Source organism: Muscardinus avellanarius (assembly GCF_963383645.1).
Source record: "Muscardinus avellanarius genome assembly, chromosome: 16".
Classification (NCBI taxonomy): Eukaryota; Metazoa; Chordata; class Mammalia; order Rodentia; family Gliridae; genus Muscardinus; species Muscardinus avellanarius.
The window spans coordinates 31,879,255-31,894,562 of NC_137802.1; the positions used below are offsets into that span (position 1 = coordinate 31,879,255).

At 46.9% G+C, this 15,308-nt stretch overlaps 1 protein-coding gene across 1 annotated transcript in view; it reads right to left on the reverse strand.

The window, feature by feature from the left end:
- The window catches only part of CCL5 (C-C motif chemokine ligand 5), a gene marked incomplete at both ends in the record, with an annotated part of 6,423 nt that extends 5,767 nt beyond the window's left edge, over positions 1-656 (reverse strand). The window contains one exon of the mRNA XM_080712597.1: positions 581-656. Within this exon, the coding sequence (XP_080568723.1) occupies positions 581-656 (76 nt within the window). The remainder of the gene's footprint in view (positions 1-580) is intronic.
- Positions 657-15,308: the final 14,652 nt, after the last annotated feature.

The window sequence follows — 15,308 nt, forward strand, 5'->3', positions numbered from 1 at the left end:
TGTAATCCCCAAGCTTGGGAGGCTGAGACAGGAGGATCTCACAGGTTCAAAGCCAGCCTCAGCTACTTAGTGAGGCTCTCAGCAACTTAGTGAGACTCTGTTTCCAAATAAAATATAAAATAGGTCTGGGGGTAGAGAAGCCCGGGTTCCATTCCCAGTACCACAAAAAAAAAAAAAAAGAACTGGGGGTGTAGCTCAGAGGTCGATTGCCCTTGGGTTCAATCCCCAGAACCACAAAAAGTATATAAATAATGGAGTTCAGGTGGTATATATGCTATGGTTGAAAAGCAAGTAGGTGTTGCATGCCTATAATCCCAGTACCTGGGAGACTGAGATAGGAGGATTGTTGGATTTAGCAACAGAGTGAGACTCTATTTCAAAATATAAAAAGATGGGGGTGTAGCTTGGAATAGAATGCCCCTGGGTTCGATCCTCAGTATAAAGGAAGGAAGGAAGGAAAGAAGGAAGGAAGGGAGAAAGAAAAAGAAAGGAGGGCAAGGACTGGGACCAAGGGATGTGGTGGGTGCTGTAGGCAGAGGAGCCACAATTCCATGGGCTGCGTGGCAGGACTTGGACTTACATGGAGAGCCAGAAGCAGGGGCGTAGAGAGCGGCAGCGCTGAGGATGACCGCGAGGGCAGCTGCGGAGACCTTCATGGTACCTGTGGGCAGAGGCCGTGGAGGATGCAGGCGATGTCTCAATACATCCTCTGCAGCTTAGACTGGCCCTTTATAGTCAGGGCCAGCAGAGGGAGCCTCCCCAAGGGGAGTTTACAAAGTAACAGCCAGCCACTGGCTGATATAAGTGAAATCGCACAAAATGGAAATGGAAACTGAAATGGCCACCGGAAATCTGAGTCTCTCTTTCCACTCCTCACTGCCATTTCATCCAGAGTGAGCTCATCAGCTTCCCCTCTGTCCAGACGCCGTGGTGGAGAAGCTCTTCCTCTGGTGCCAGCCTGGGCTTCACCTGGCATGGCAGAATCCTCCAGGGAGCAGGACGCTGGGCACAGTGAGGCCTGGGTCCGAGTCATCGGGTCTTAACCGGTTTGTTCAAAGTTTCTGGATTTTCTCTCCCTTCTCTCATCCATGGAAGGATGCTGTCTTCAAGGTTTTTATTGGGGAGAGTCCTTTGGGCATACAGTCCCCAGTGGAGGTGAGAGACGCCACTTAGGATGGGGTGTGGATCTGGGCTGGCGACTGGAGCCTTTTTGCCCTGGATCTGGGAGAAGTCTCTCGCTTTCATCAAAGCCACAGGGTCACCCCCGTCTACTTGCTGAGTGATCTTGGGTAAAATTCCTTAATGTCTTTGAGTTTTATTTTCTTGTTTATCATGTAGGACAATTCGACATTAGACTTGTTGAGAAGGAAATGGAGAGAGAGAGACAGAGAACAGAGAGAGGCAGAGAGACAGAGAGGCAGAGAAAGAGGGAGAGAGAAGAATGAGGAGGAAGAGGAGGAGGAGGAGGAGGAGGAGGAGGAGGAGGAGGAGGGAGGGAAGGAAAAGGGCTAGGGCTTATCTGTACTGGCCACTATTCCAGGGCCATGGTGTGTGTCAGCTCATTTACTATTATTATCATCTTTTTACAATGAGGAAACTCAATAAATGCTGGGATCCCATCTCATTTCTAATGTCTTCTTGGACACAAATGTTACAGGATATGAAAGCTGCCTTTGCAGCTTTAAGGATACCTTTTTCTCTATCTTCTTCAGTTTCAGAGGAAGAAACTGAGGCCCAGAGAGCCCAGGAGTCTTCTAAGAACACACAGCAAATGAATGACAGAGTTGGGATCCGAGTTCAGCTGCTCTGGCTTCCACGTCAGTGCTCTGTCCTCCCCAACACAGCGCAACATTAAAAGTGTCGTGCTCAAAAGAGCTGTCATGTCGGGGCCATCCTCAAAATTGAATTCGAGGTGGGGTGCTTACTCTGCTCCCAAGAACTGGATATTGTAAACCTTCATCAATTCCTACTTGGGAAGTTCAGAGTTAGTGACAATTTAGCCTGGATGGGGCTGAAATTGGCTTTTGATTAATAGAAGTGTTTATTGACAGTAACAAAAGCAAACAATTAAAAAAAAAAGTAACCCTCTACTGAGAACAACTAGCTTCTTGATAGCTACAGTCACTTGTGTAGTGAGGTGGCCAAGGAGACCGAGTCAGAAGACCTGTCACTGTGACCTTGAGACAGTGGGTTGTCATTCTCACTTCACAGATGAGGAAACTGAGCCTCAAGGAGGTGCTTAGCATCCTGGGGCGGGGGCCCGCTCCTGTCAGGTGGTTCCAAACCCAGGCGTTTCAGGTGCCCCGGAAGGCAGTTAGCAGCTCCTGAGGTCCTTCCAGGTGCCATTCTAAGTCCTTCCTAAAAATTCTTTCTGTCTTCCTCATAGCTTGTTAATCTGTTCGCAGTGGAAACATAGTTTTTTTTTGGACTTGGATTTGAACCCAGCCCTTCCTATTTTCAAGCTACATCCCCGGTCCTTTCTATTTTTTATTTTGTTTATTTATTTATTTATTTATTTATTTTTATTGGTTCACTGTATTCATACATCATAGTGGGATACAAACTTTTGTAGACATACATGCACACATCGCCCAGTCATCCCCCACCTGATCCCCACACCATTCTCTCCCCATCCCTCCCTCCCATGCTTGGCTTAGTGGTTGACATCTAGTATTATAGCAATTTATCCAAAATTAAAAATGATAATCTCACATAACAGTTTCATTTGTCTGATACCAAGCTTTTGATGACTTAAAGATAACATTTCAATATTTCTTTTTACTTTCTTTCTTACCAGAGAATATTTTTTTTCTATTTTTTTTAGGTGAAACTATCATATATTTATATATTTATTTTTCAGAAAAAAACTCTATCCTACTATGGAATATGGACTCTAGATACCCAAAACGATCTTGAAAAAGAACAAAGCTAGAAGATATACATTTTCTGATTTCAAACCATATAAAGCTACAATAATTGAAACAGTGTAGTACTATTCTAAAGGCAGATATATAAACCATTGGAGTTAAATAAAAGCCTAGAGCTAAATTCTTCCCTATATTGTCAAGTTATTTTTGACAAGGTTTCCACGAACATTTGGTGGTAGAAATAATAATATTTTAACTAAATATTGTTGAAACATAATAATTACATGGAAAAGAATAAAGTTGGACCCTTACCTAATCCCATATACAAATATTAACTTAAAATAGATAAAAGACCTATATATAAATCTAAAGACTATAAACTTTTAGGAGAAAATCTGGGTCATAAAACCTCACAACACTGAAATTGGCAGTGATTTCTTGGATATGATTTCAATGGCACAGGCAACAGAAGAGTATACAAACTCCCTAAAAAATAAAAGAAAATATTGTATATCCAAAGACAATGTAAACAGAGCTAACAGTTACTAATAGAATGGGATAAAATATTTCCAAATGCTATATCTGAAGGTATATTAATATTCCAACTAGAAATCCTAAAAATTAACAACAATAAAGGCAAACAATACCATTTAGAGATAGGTAAAAGACTAACATAAGTAATGAATCTCCACAGATAACCAATCTTAGTTGACTGTTGGATGGAAACTCTTGTTTCTCTGGTTCTGGTGTGTGTTACCTATTTCTTCTTTGTAGTTAATCTCTTTGAGTATTTTCTCTAGTGCTGGTTTTGAAGACAAAAATTCCTTCAGTTTCTGTTTGTCATGGAAGCTTCTTATTTCTCCATCTAATTTGATAGAAAGTTTTGCTGGGTAGGAAATTTTTGGCTGGAAGTTGTTTTCTTTCAGAGTTTGGAATATGTTACTCCAAGCCCTTCTGGCTCTCATGACTTGGTTTGGGAAGTCTGGAGTGATTCTAATTGGTTTGCCTCTGAATGTCACTTGGCCCTTTGCTTTTGTTGCCTTTAAGATTCTCTGCTTGGCTTCCACATTGGTCATTTTGACAATTATGTGGCGTGGGGATCCTCTTCTCTGATCCTGTCTAAAGGGAGTTCTATAAGTTTCCTGGACTTGTGCATCAACCTCTTGCTCTATATTTGGAAAATTTTCTGCTATTACTTCCTTGAAGAGATTGTTGATCCCTTTGGTTTCACTTTCTTTTCCCTCCTCTATTCCAATTATTCTTAGGTTAGCTCTCTTAAAATGGGCCCATATTTCTTCAATATCAGATTCCTGCTGTCGGATATTTTTTCCTAGATTAGAAACTATGCATTCATTTTTGGAATTATCATCTTCTAAGAGCGAGATTCTGTTCTCCATGTGGTCTAATCGGTTGTTTGTGCTTTGAATTGAGGCCTTTACTTCATTAATTGCATCCTTTATCTCTTTTTGGCTCTCTCTGAGTTCTTTTCGAAGCACCTCTATTATTTCTACAGTTATTTTCCTGATTTGATCTTCTAGAAATCTCTGATTTTCAGTTTTATCGGGTTCTGATGTTGTGGGGTTGTGGGCATTCATTGCTCCAGTATTATTCCTCTTTCCCATGATTTCGGAAGTTTGTGCCTTCTCTGGGTTCTTCCCTTGGGTCACTATGACTTCACTTAAGGTGTTCTGGATCTCGAGTCAGTAGTATCTCAAACCCCACTACTCCTTTACTGGGTTGTATCACAGAGTCTCCGACCTAGAGAGTCAATAGAGGCTGCTTTAGACTGTGGGGGGTGCCAGGTTGCACGTTCTCCTATGGTGTGATATCTCTGCCACCGCCCCTCCCCCACTGGGTCAAGTCCCAGGGAGTACAGTACTGGGATTTCTCCTCTGTGGCCCGCAATTTGACTCACTGTTCTTGAGTACGCAGATGTAGCTATACTGGATTCGGTGAATTCTCTGCTGCTGCCGCCGGTGGCAATATGGCGCCGCTGCTATGCCCTTGGCCGTGAGGCTGGCGTATTTCTTCTTGGTTTTGATTTCCACTCTGAATCCCTGCGGCGTGTGCTGAGCTCAGCCACTGGGAGCTTTAGATTTTACCTGCGGCGAGAAATCCCGCCTGGCTGTTCCGCAGCGGCTCACCTCGGCTTGCTGTAGCTGTCCGGTGAAGTCGCCGCTGCCGCCGGCAGTATGGCGCTGCTGCCGTGTCCTCGGGCATGAGGCCGGTTATCTCCTCTGTGGCTCTGAGCTCTGTTCTCAGTCTGCTTTCTCTCTGGAGCCTGGTGATTTTTTTTGTTTCTCTGGTGATGGTGTTTTCTGGCTATGAAAGGCGCTGATTTTGTGGTAATGGAGATTGGTTGTTAGCGGGGCTCTTAAGCCCCGCTTTTCTCTGTCGCCATCTTCCTGGAAGTAGCTCTATTTTTTATTTTGAAACAGAGTCTTGCTAAGTTGCTGAGAGCCTTGCTATATTGCTGAGGTTGGCCTTGAACCTGTGATTCTCATGTCTCAGCCTTCCGAGTGCTGGGATTACAAGTGTGTGCCACTGCGCCTGGCTTCTTTTCCTTTTTGCAGTACCAGGTATTGAACTCAGGTCTCATATATGCTAGCAAATGCTATAGCACTGAGCTGTGTCCCAAAACCTGCCCCCCAAAGTCTTTCTTTGAGCAGGTAAGATGAGGCTTAGAAGAGCTTAAAGCCGTAGCCCACAGTGGTGGACCTCGACATTGAACCTGTGACCACTTCCCACCACACTGCATTGTTTCCAGAGAGATCCTGAAACTCTTGCCAAGGCTCTTTTTTCCTGAGAGCTTTATATCTGTTTCCTTTCCTTGACTTTAGTTTCCTTCTTTATGGAAGAAAGGAAAGTGTTTTCCTGGAGATCAAATATGCTGAGTTGGGACACAAGCCAAGGGCAGAGGTAACAAAACTCACACGCAGACAGGACCAACATGTTCTCCTCTCTGAGTGAGCCTTTCTGCCGTGTGTGTGTGTGTGTGTGTGTGTGTGTGTGTGTGTGTGCGCGCGCGTGCGTGCTGGTGGCAGATGGGATGGGGAGGTGGGAGGGTAGTTGCTGAGTGGGGAGAGGCAAAGGGAACGTCAGAGGTATTTTTCTTCCCTTTTGGTGGTTTCAGCACTTTGTGAGGAGCAGAAGATGAGAAGAACCTAATCGGTTTTTTTGTTGTTTCTGCCACTTCCTCCTGTGAAAAGTCAAGACTTGACCTCGACCTACCAAGCTACCTTTAAGTGAGCCTCTTAGTGAGGCTCCTGCTAGCACGCCGATCCCACGAGCAGATCAGAGTCTTTGTAAACAGTGTGGTCCTGGTACAGGGTGTGTGTTCAGTGAGTGGCAACCGTCCTTACTATTCACACAGTACTTGGTATCCCTGACACCGGGAACTCTTGCCTGTGTGATCCTCTACCTGGGTGGCTGAGAGGCTCAAGGGGCGCGGTGACTGCGGATGTGTTCAGGCTGTCAGGTGGGGCACGGGCATCACGGAACCATCCCCGCCCTCCCTGTCCCTTCAGGGTACGTGGTCCACACTCTTCATTCCCTGTTCACTCTACACACTGCCACCGAGAATTGCGTGATGAGCCAAGGAAAGACCTGCCCTGGGAGCTGCTTTGTATGGGAGTGGGCGGGGCAGGGAGACAGGACATAAACAAGTAAATAGTATACTTCTTCAGTGTGAATCTTTTTACTGGTCTTGTCTCAACTCCATGAATAGAACATCTTACTCTTTTTCTTTTCTATTTGTCTTTTGTATTCCTTCTCCCCTTTTTTTCGGCACATGTCTTAGACAGGATAGATGCTAAGTCAATGCAAAGCTACTCTTAATAACTTCCTAGAGCGTCTTATTAAGGACATGGATTCTCTAGAGTTCAAATTCCAGATCTATTACTTATTTTATATTTACATACTATTTGTGTGGCATTGAACCCAGGGACAGTCTACCTCTGAGCTATACTCCCAGCCCTTTTAATTTTGAAACAGGGTTTTCCTAAGTTATTGAGGGTCTTGCTAAGTTTCTGAGACTAGCCTTGAACCTGAAATCCTCCTGTCTCAACCTCTTAAGTACTAGGATTACAGGCGTGCGCCACCTCACCTGGCTCTATTTTCTACTTATTTGTAACAAAAGTGATATGTATATTTGAGGAATGCAATGAGCAGTTTTAATATGCTTATTATAGTGACATGATTGCCACAGTCAAACCAGTGAACTTATTCATCCTTCAGATACTTAGCACTTTCCCCTCTTGTCCTGTCTCGGTCTTTGCTGTTCCTCTGTCTTTCACTCTGCCTAAGCCAACTGGGCTGCCAGCCAAGTCTCACAAGGTGACATTAGGAAACCAGATATGCACAGACAAAGCGAAACCTCATTCCATCTGGAACTCAGGGCTTTGGTCACACATGGAGTTCCCCCATGACTGGCTGAGGGCAGTTCTGGCTCTTCTGGCTGCTCCTACAAAATTCCCCAGACAGGGAAAATCCACCCATCCCTGGAAATCTGGGTCTCCAGGAGAAACCAGAGGCAAGCCCTTTTCTCTCCAAGAGTTTTAATGTTTTCCATCTGCAAAAAGGAGAGTCACTTCCTGATTGCTTCCTCCTCCTCTGCCCTCCCCACCAGGGAGAGCGAGCTGCTGGCTCCCTGTTTGTTTCTGCAGGGCCCTGCTGCCTAGGTGCTCAGCTGGTGCCTGTGGGAGGGTCTGCAGGAGGCAACCTCGCAGAGGTGCAGAGGTGCTAGCCAGGCCCCAGCAGGCTTGGGAGACCCGCCCCATGGAGGCAGGATTGACACCCCACCTGGGACTCTTTCTACTCCATCCTCCCTCTGCCTCTTGGTCCAGCTGTGGTTTGTTCTATCTGCCCCTTCCTCTTCCCTCCCTTTCCTGTCACCTGTCACCAAACGTAACGCTGTCATTAGCTGTCACTAGGTCAGGACGCTGACTTTGAAACTGCTCACATAGTCCAACCACATTCAGGCGGGAGGGAGGCAGCTTGCACCCCCTCCCCCCCTTCTCACCTTCACCACACGGGGCAGCGGCCAGTGGCCTGACCGCACAGGGCGTGTTTGTTGATGGGAACAGTGCTCAGGGTCTACCACAAGGCGCCTTCGGGCAGAGCGCTGTGAGAGTGAAGCCCTGTGGGAGGAAGCACGTGGTTTGGAGGAATTAGCCCTGGACTTGCAGGATTCCAGGCCAGGGCCCTGCTGGAGGCTCACCGCCTCACTGAGCTTGTTTTCTCACCTGTGAAATGGGTGGCTTGCCTGCAGGGGACAGCTTGCTGGGGCTGCGGGCTTATCCTCGGCTATCGTCATCTTAGGCTGAATCTCTGGGCCAGGCATGGGCTTGTCTGTCCCTCAGCTAGGTCCTTTCAGTAAAGTTATTTCCTTCCTTCCTTCCTTCCCTTCCCTTTCTTTCTTTCTTTCTTGTGTTGGGGATGGGTCATTTTACCTCCGAGCCAAACCCCCAGCATCCCTGTGTTTTATTCTTTATTTTTGAAACAGGGTCTCAGTGAGTTTCAAAGGGCCTCACTAAGTAGCTGAGGGTGGACTCGAGCTGCAATCCTCCTGTCTCAGCCTCCCAAATGCTGGGATTACAAGCGTGCGCCACCATGCCCGGCTAAAGGTATTTTCTTAACATAAAAAAAGCACTCCAAGCTAGACATGGCAGTGCATACCTATAATCCCAGTATGAGGGAGGATGAGACAGGAGGACTACAGGTGTAAGGCCAGCCTCAGCAACTTAGAGAGACTATTTCAAAATGGAAAAATAAAAAGGACTGGGGTTGGGGGTTCAGCTCAGAGGTAGAATGCTCCTGGGTTCAATCCCCAGTACTAAGAAATAAAAAAAAAAAATAAAGCTCTCCACTGGACACCTTTCACTGCTGGTGGGTTAGACGTTGCTACAACCTTGATGGCGTGTGGAACAATTTATTAAAATATGTAAAATCTTGTATTTGATAAGTACTAGCAATTCCACCTCTAGAAATTCATCTTAAAGATGTGTTCACACACAAATGACTTGGGCTATACAAGATATTCATGGGAGTAATTCACTCGTGTAGTAATGACGATGGGGAGCAGTCTACTTGTCTATCAGTAAGGGACTGATGAAATAATCCTGGCACTCCTTTAGTGGGATGTCAGGTGGCACTAGAAAGAATGAGGCAATGGCCTTGTATCGTCCTAAATAAGAGGGGGACAGTGAAACTTCATGTTCCCAAATGCCTACTTTCCATTCCCAAAATCTTAGCCAAGTTAACAATGAGAGCCAGCTTGGGTGGGAAGTCCAGGTACATATTATCTTGAAGGCCACTGGCTTTGTCTTTGCACACTGGGAACTAGAAAACATGCCAATGGTCCAGCCCATCGTCACTCTCCAGAACACGTGAAGGAGAGGAGTCGCTGCCTGGCAAACACCTCCAGGGACAGAAGTGCCATCTGTGAGTGCGCCACCGCTGAACTCTCCTCCTAGACAGCCAGCGATCTCAAAGCCTTCCTCAGAAAATCCTATGTATGTCTCCCATGCTCTCTGCAGGCACTTTTTTTTTGGCCTATCTGCAACCTGCCCCACTCCCCTGGCACAACCCCTCCAAGCAGACACAGAATGATGTCTAAGATACAGCAAAGGGAGGGAGCCAGGGGACAGGAGAGCTGGCGCACGCTCCAGTGCCATCCTGGCCAACACACAGGCTCTCTTTGGGGGCAGTGTTAGAAGCTGGGGGCGGCCACCCTGCTGTTAGGAAGCATAAAGGAGGCCGTCCCGGGCCGGGGAGCAGGGAGATCTTTTCCTTACACGCCACTTTGTATACTTAGAATTCTGTGTCATGAATGTTTGGTTTGTTTTAACAAGTCAAGCTTAGGTGTCAGAGGGAGAATTTTCATGGGGCTTCTCAATGCTGAGCTTCTTTTGCCAGCTTAGACCAGAGCGAGACCTTGGGGGACTCTTGGGGGAGGACCTTTGAGGCAGCTGGACTCACATCAGCGGCTCCTCCCCATCACAGCCCTTTGCCCCACCCTTCACTGCATCAGGGAAGTGGGATTTTAGAACCATATTTTGACACCCCCAAAACAACCTTGCATGCCTTCCCCCCAAAAGAGAAGGGACCGCAGAAGGAGGGGTAGATGATTATCTCCTCTGGTAGAGCGCGTTGCAGAGTGGAGAGTACTGTTTTTGCAGGCACACACACTTTGGTCCACAGTTCAGCCTCAGCCTTTCAAGCTTAAGAAAAGCTGGGCTCTGGCTATCTTGTCCTCTGCTGTAAAATGTGACGGGGAGGAGGAGCCCACCCAGGTCATTGTATGCAGTGCCCAGCGTAGGGCAGGGCTCAGCAATGGGAACACAGTTGGTTTGGAGGGAGAATCCCAGAGAGACCCAGGTGCTCTCTGCAGGGTCCTCTGAGGTAGCCTGACTCACCCAGTGGCTCCTCCCTGTCCCAGCCCCTCACTCACCTTCATAGCAGCAGGTGTCAGAGGCAGTATTATTTCTTGGCACTGGGAATTGAACCCAGAACATTCTACCTCCAAGCTATACCCCAGCCCCCCTTCCCTACCATTAAAAAATTTTTTTAAACAGGGTCTTGCTAAATTGCTGAGGCTGGCTTTGAACCTGTGATCCTCCTGTCTCAGCCCCCCCAAGTACTGGGGTTACAGGAGTGTGCCACCATACCTGGCTAGCCAGCAGTATTTTTATCCCCATGTCACTAATGAGGACACTGAGGCTCAGTCAGTTGACTTGTGGCTGAGCGAACCCTTAGCCCAGTGAGAACTCAGCCCTGGTGAGTGTTAAGTTTTCATTTCCAGCTGCCCCAGCAAATCTGAGCTGACAGGGATGCTAGGTCTGAGATTGGGCCAGAAACAGATGCATCTTAGAAAAGTGACAGGAAGAAACCAGGTATGGTGGAGCACACATCTGTAATCCCAGCCACTTGGGAGGCTGAGGCAGGAGGATCACAAGTACCATCCCCAGGACCCAGACTGGGGTGGGGGAGTGACAGGGAAACCCCAGTTAGAAAGAGGAAGCAGAGGCATGTCCAGGACAGGATTTCTACTTTAGGGCTCCCGGCAAGGCTGGGAGGGACAATTCTCTGCCACTGTGAGTTATAAGAAGACAAGACTCAGGAAACCCAGGACTTGTCACCCGGTGGGGAATTTCTGGAGCTTGGCTGGGGAGGGAAAGGCCCCTAAGGAGGCGGGCAGGCGGGCTGGCGGGCATGCAGCTAGTCCTGCAGCCAAGGGCTGCTTTCCCGCCCACGGCCCACCGTCCACTGCAGCTCAGCCTCAGCGCTGGATCTAAGGAGTCTGTGGCCAGACCAGGCTCACAGGGAGCCTGCCTCCCTTCCGAGTCTCCATTCAGGGACATGGGGGTTGAAAAGGAATCAACGACATATGCAAGGAGAACACAAGAGTCAAATGATGCAAAAGTACACACAAGTGTAACAGAAATCTAAGTCTACAAACTCAGTTTGACAGAAGATAAAACTTTCCTCCTAGAACTTAATTTTATTTATTTACTTATTTATTTATTTACTTACTTATTTACTTATTTATTTATTTATTTATTTATTTATTTATTTATTTATTATTTGCTTGTTCATTTATTTGTACTGGGGATTGAACCCAGGGGCATTCTACCTCTGAGCTATACCCCCAGCCCAATTTTATTTATTGTTTTGAAACAGGGTTTCACTAGGCTATCCTCCAACTTGCAATCCTCCTGTCTCAGCCTCCCAAGTACTGGAATGACAGGCATGGGCCACCGCACCCAACTCCCATAACTTAATTTGATGTATGTTTTTTTCCTGCTGTTTTTCTGGCCCAGTGGGAAGCTTTAGCCTCAGCTTTTCTGGGTTGAGTCGAGGTATTTGGGGGTGGGGAGCATATGATCATCTCCATCAGTTCTTGCTGAGTTATGGTTTGTGGAGTTAGAACAGCCTGTGAGGCTGCTGGCTTTCTGATAGCTGGCACGGCACTTGAGGAAGGTTGTGGAAACTTCTTGGGGCAGCGGTGGCCCTCTGCCTGGACAGTTCCTGCAGCCCTTCTTCTTTGGGGTTCTCGCTGCCTCCCTGCCGGCTGGGTTGTTTGTGTGGCACCTGTCTGGGTGGCTCATTTTTTGGCTTGGAAGACGTCTGCCCTTCTTGATAATTCTGGTGCAGGCATTGAACAGACACTTTTTTTTATTCTTCTTGCAGGATGGTCAGGCTTTTGGAACACGCAAGCTAGAGACACACAGTTCTGTTTTCTGTGCAGCCTTCTCTGAGAGGGGCAGGAGAGGTGCTTGAGTCAGCCTGCATGCATGAATGAGGGAAGGCAAGAGGGATAAAAATAGGGAAATATGTCGCAATTCCCTGCCAGAGAATAACACGTGAGTCGGCCTTTGATTGTGCCACCCCTTCCCCATGGTCACTCCTAGGGGCCCCGCGCTTACACACATGTGGATTTGGGAACTTGTGCTAGTTCCCAAGAGGAAAATGCACCCTAACCCAGGGGAACTTCCCCACCCCCAACACCCATCTCACCACTGAGAAGGTGGCATGCCTGGTTTTACCGAACAAAAGCGTCTCCGTTTTGTGAAGACGTGCCATTTGCAGATCTCTTTGCTGACCAGAAATTCTCAGGTCTTGCTCAAATACAGCCTTCAGCCTGCTTACCAAAATAAGTAAGTGGCATGGGCTCCACCCTTTCCTGAAGGCTCCCTCCTCGGGTTTTATCCAACAAAGCCTGTAGTGCTGTGAGCTGAGACATCTCCGTCCTGTTCCTTCCAGACCTTTCACCTGGGAACCGCAGAGTGTAGCAGGGCGACCAGAGCTGGCAACATCAGCCTCCTCCACACACACGGCTCCCCTTTTTCCAAGAAGCACACAGCTTCCTGGAGACCACTGCAAAATTGCCACCCCTGCTTTGCCATCCCCTTCCTCCTCCATCTCTTGCTCATTAAAAAAAAAAAAAAAAAATATATATATATATATATATATATATATATATATATATATATATATTTAGAGAAAAGTTTCCCCCTGTTCTCTCATGGTGAATACTCATCTTCTCCTTTTTCTCAGTGAAGAACCTTGATGACAACAGTAAGAATAACTCTAATATATGGTTAGTAAAATCTATAACTGAAATTGAACAGTCGGGCGTGGTGGCGCACGCCTGTAATCCTAGTACTAGGGAGGCTGAAATAGGATCGCAGGTTTGAGGACAACCTTAGCAAGTGGTGAGACTCTTATCAACCTAGTAAGACCCTGATTCAAAATAAAAATAAAATAGGTCTGGGGGTATTGCTTAGAGGTAGAGTGTCCTGAGGCTCAATATCCAGTACCACACACACTCACAAAAGAAACTGAACTTTAGCTAGTTTTTTCATAGTACTAGGGATTGAACCTGGGGTGCTCTACCACTGAGCGACTTCCTCAGCTCTTTTTATTTTTGTATTTTGAGACAGGATCTCACCAAGTTGCTTGAGCTGGCCTCAAACTTGTAATACTTCTGCCTCAGTTTCCTGAGTCCCTGGGATCACAGATGTGTGGCACCATGCCCAGTTTAATTGAGCTTTAAGTAGCTGAGGCTGTCCGCGAACCACGATCCTCTGGTCTCAGCCTCCCGAATGCTGGGATTACAAGCGTGCGCCACCATGCCCGGCTTAATTGAGCTTTAATTTACTACTTTTCAGATACTATGCTAAGTTATTTATTTATTCTTTCTCTCTCTCTCTTTCTTTCTTCCTTTTTTTCTTTCTTTTTGTGGTACTGGGGATCGAACCCAGGGGCATTCTACCTCTGAGCTACACCCTCTAGCCTGATTTTTTTACTCTTTATTTTGAAACAGGATCTCACTAAGTTTTGGAGGGCCTAAGTAGCTGAGGCTGGCTGTAAATGGCGATCCTCCTGTCTCAGCCTCCCAAGTACAGGGATTTCAAACAAACTCTTTTGCTTCTAATTCTACAGATGAGTTAACTGGAATGTGATTTTTTTTTTTCGGGGGGGGGCGGAACAGCCCTATTTTTTATTCTTTTTTAATTTTTTAAATTTTTATTTTTTGGTGGTACTGGGGTTCCTGGAAGCCCTTCTACCTCCGGGCTACACTCCCAGACCTATTTTTACATCTTTATTTGGAAACAGGGTCTCCTAAGCCAGCGCATGCGGCTGGCTTCGAACCTGCGCGATCCTCCTGTCTCTGCCTCCCAAGCGCGGGGATTACAAGCGTGCGCCACTACACCTGGCTTTTATTCTTTATTTTGAAACGAGGTCTCTCACTCAGTTGCTGAGGCTGTGCTCAACGCTGTGATCCTCTAGAGGGTCTCAGCCTCCCAAGCACTGGACAGGCCTGTGCCGCCGTGCGGCTCACAAACGCCCAGCTGTTTCTCCATCCAGAGGTGGAGCACGGGCTTGTGTCCTTGGATCTCTGCGACATCCTGAACGAATGGGTGTGGAGTGATTCTAAGGGCTGGAGGCGACACGGCTTCTTGCTGCTCTTTATGAGATTCCTGCTCTAGAAGCTTTTGAAGTGCAGCTGCCCCGAGGTTGCCATGGTAGGAAAACTTGGGACAGACAGAGAAGGAATCTGACTGTAACTCCATGAGACATGCTAAGCGGTGCCTCCCAACCCAGCCTTTCTTTCCTTTTTTTTTTTTTTTGTGGTACTGAGAGTGGAACCCAGGGGCTTTTCTACCCCCAGTCTATACTCCCAGACCTATTGTTTACTTTATTTCGAAACAGGGTCTCACTGAATTGCTGAGAGCCTCACTAAGTAGCTGAGGCTGGCTTCGAACCTGTGCGAGTCTCCTGTCTCAGCCTCCCAAATCTTTCCTAAGTTTCTTTTTTCTCTTTCCTAAATTTCTTTTTCTTTTTCTTTCTTTCTTTTTCTTTTTCTTTTTTTGGTGGTACTGGGGTTCCTGGAAGCTCTTCTACCTCCGGGCTACACTCCCAGACCTATTTTTATATCTTTATTTGGAAACAGGGTCTCCTAAGCCAGCGCGCGCGGTTGGCTTCGAACCTGCGCGATCCTCCTGTCTCTGCCTCCCAAGCGCGGGGATTACAAGCGTGCGCCACCACGCCCAGCGTCTTTCCTAAATTTCTAACCCACAAAAACTACTGTGAGATAACAAGTGGCTATTTCCTTATGCTGTAAAGTGTTGAGGTGGTCTCATATATGGCACTGATGACTAGAACATGATTTTGATGGGGTATAGGTTATGCTATCCCCAAATGTGGCACCTTGGCATACTGAATATTTAAATCTGAAGTAAACTCAGAAAACCACGAAGGCAGGAAGGTTATTCTCTGACTTTGTCTTTCTCCCCTGTAGCATGGCTGTAAAAGAATTCTCTGACCTACTTTCTGGGAAAGTAGGTCATAAGACCCTAAAACTGGAGGCCCAGAGGAATCTGAACAAACAGGCCTTGCTGAGTACCCACCCCCCAACTTATTACCATTGGAACACGC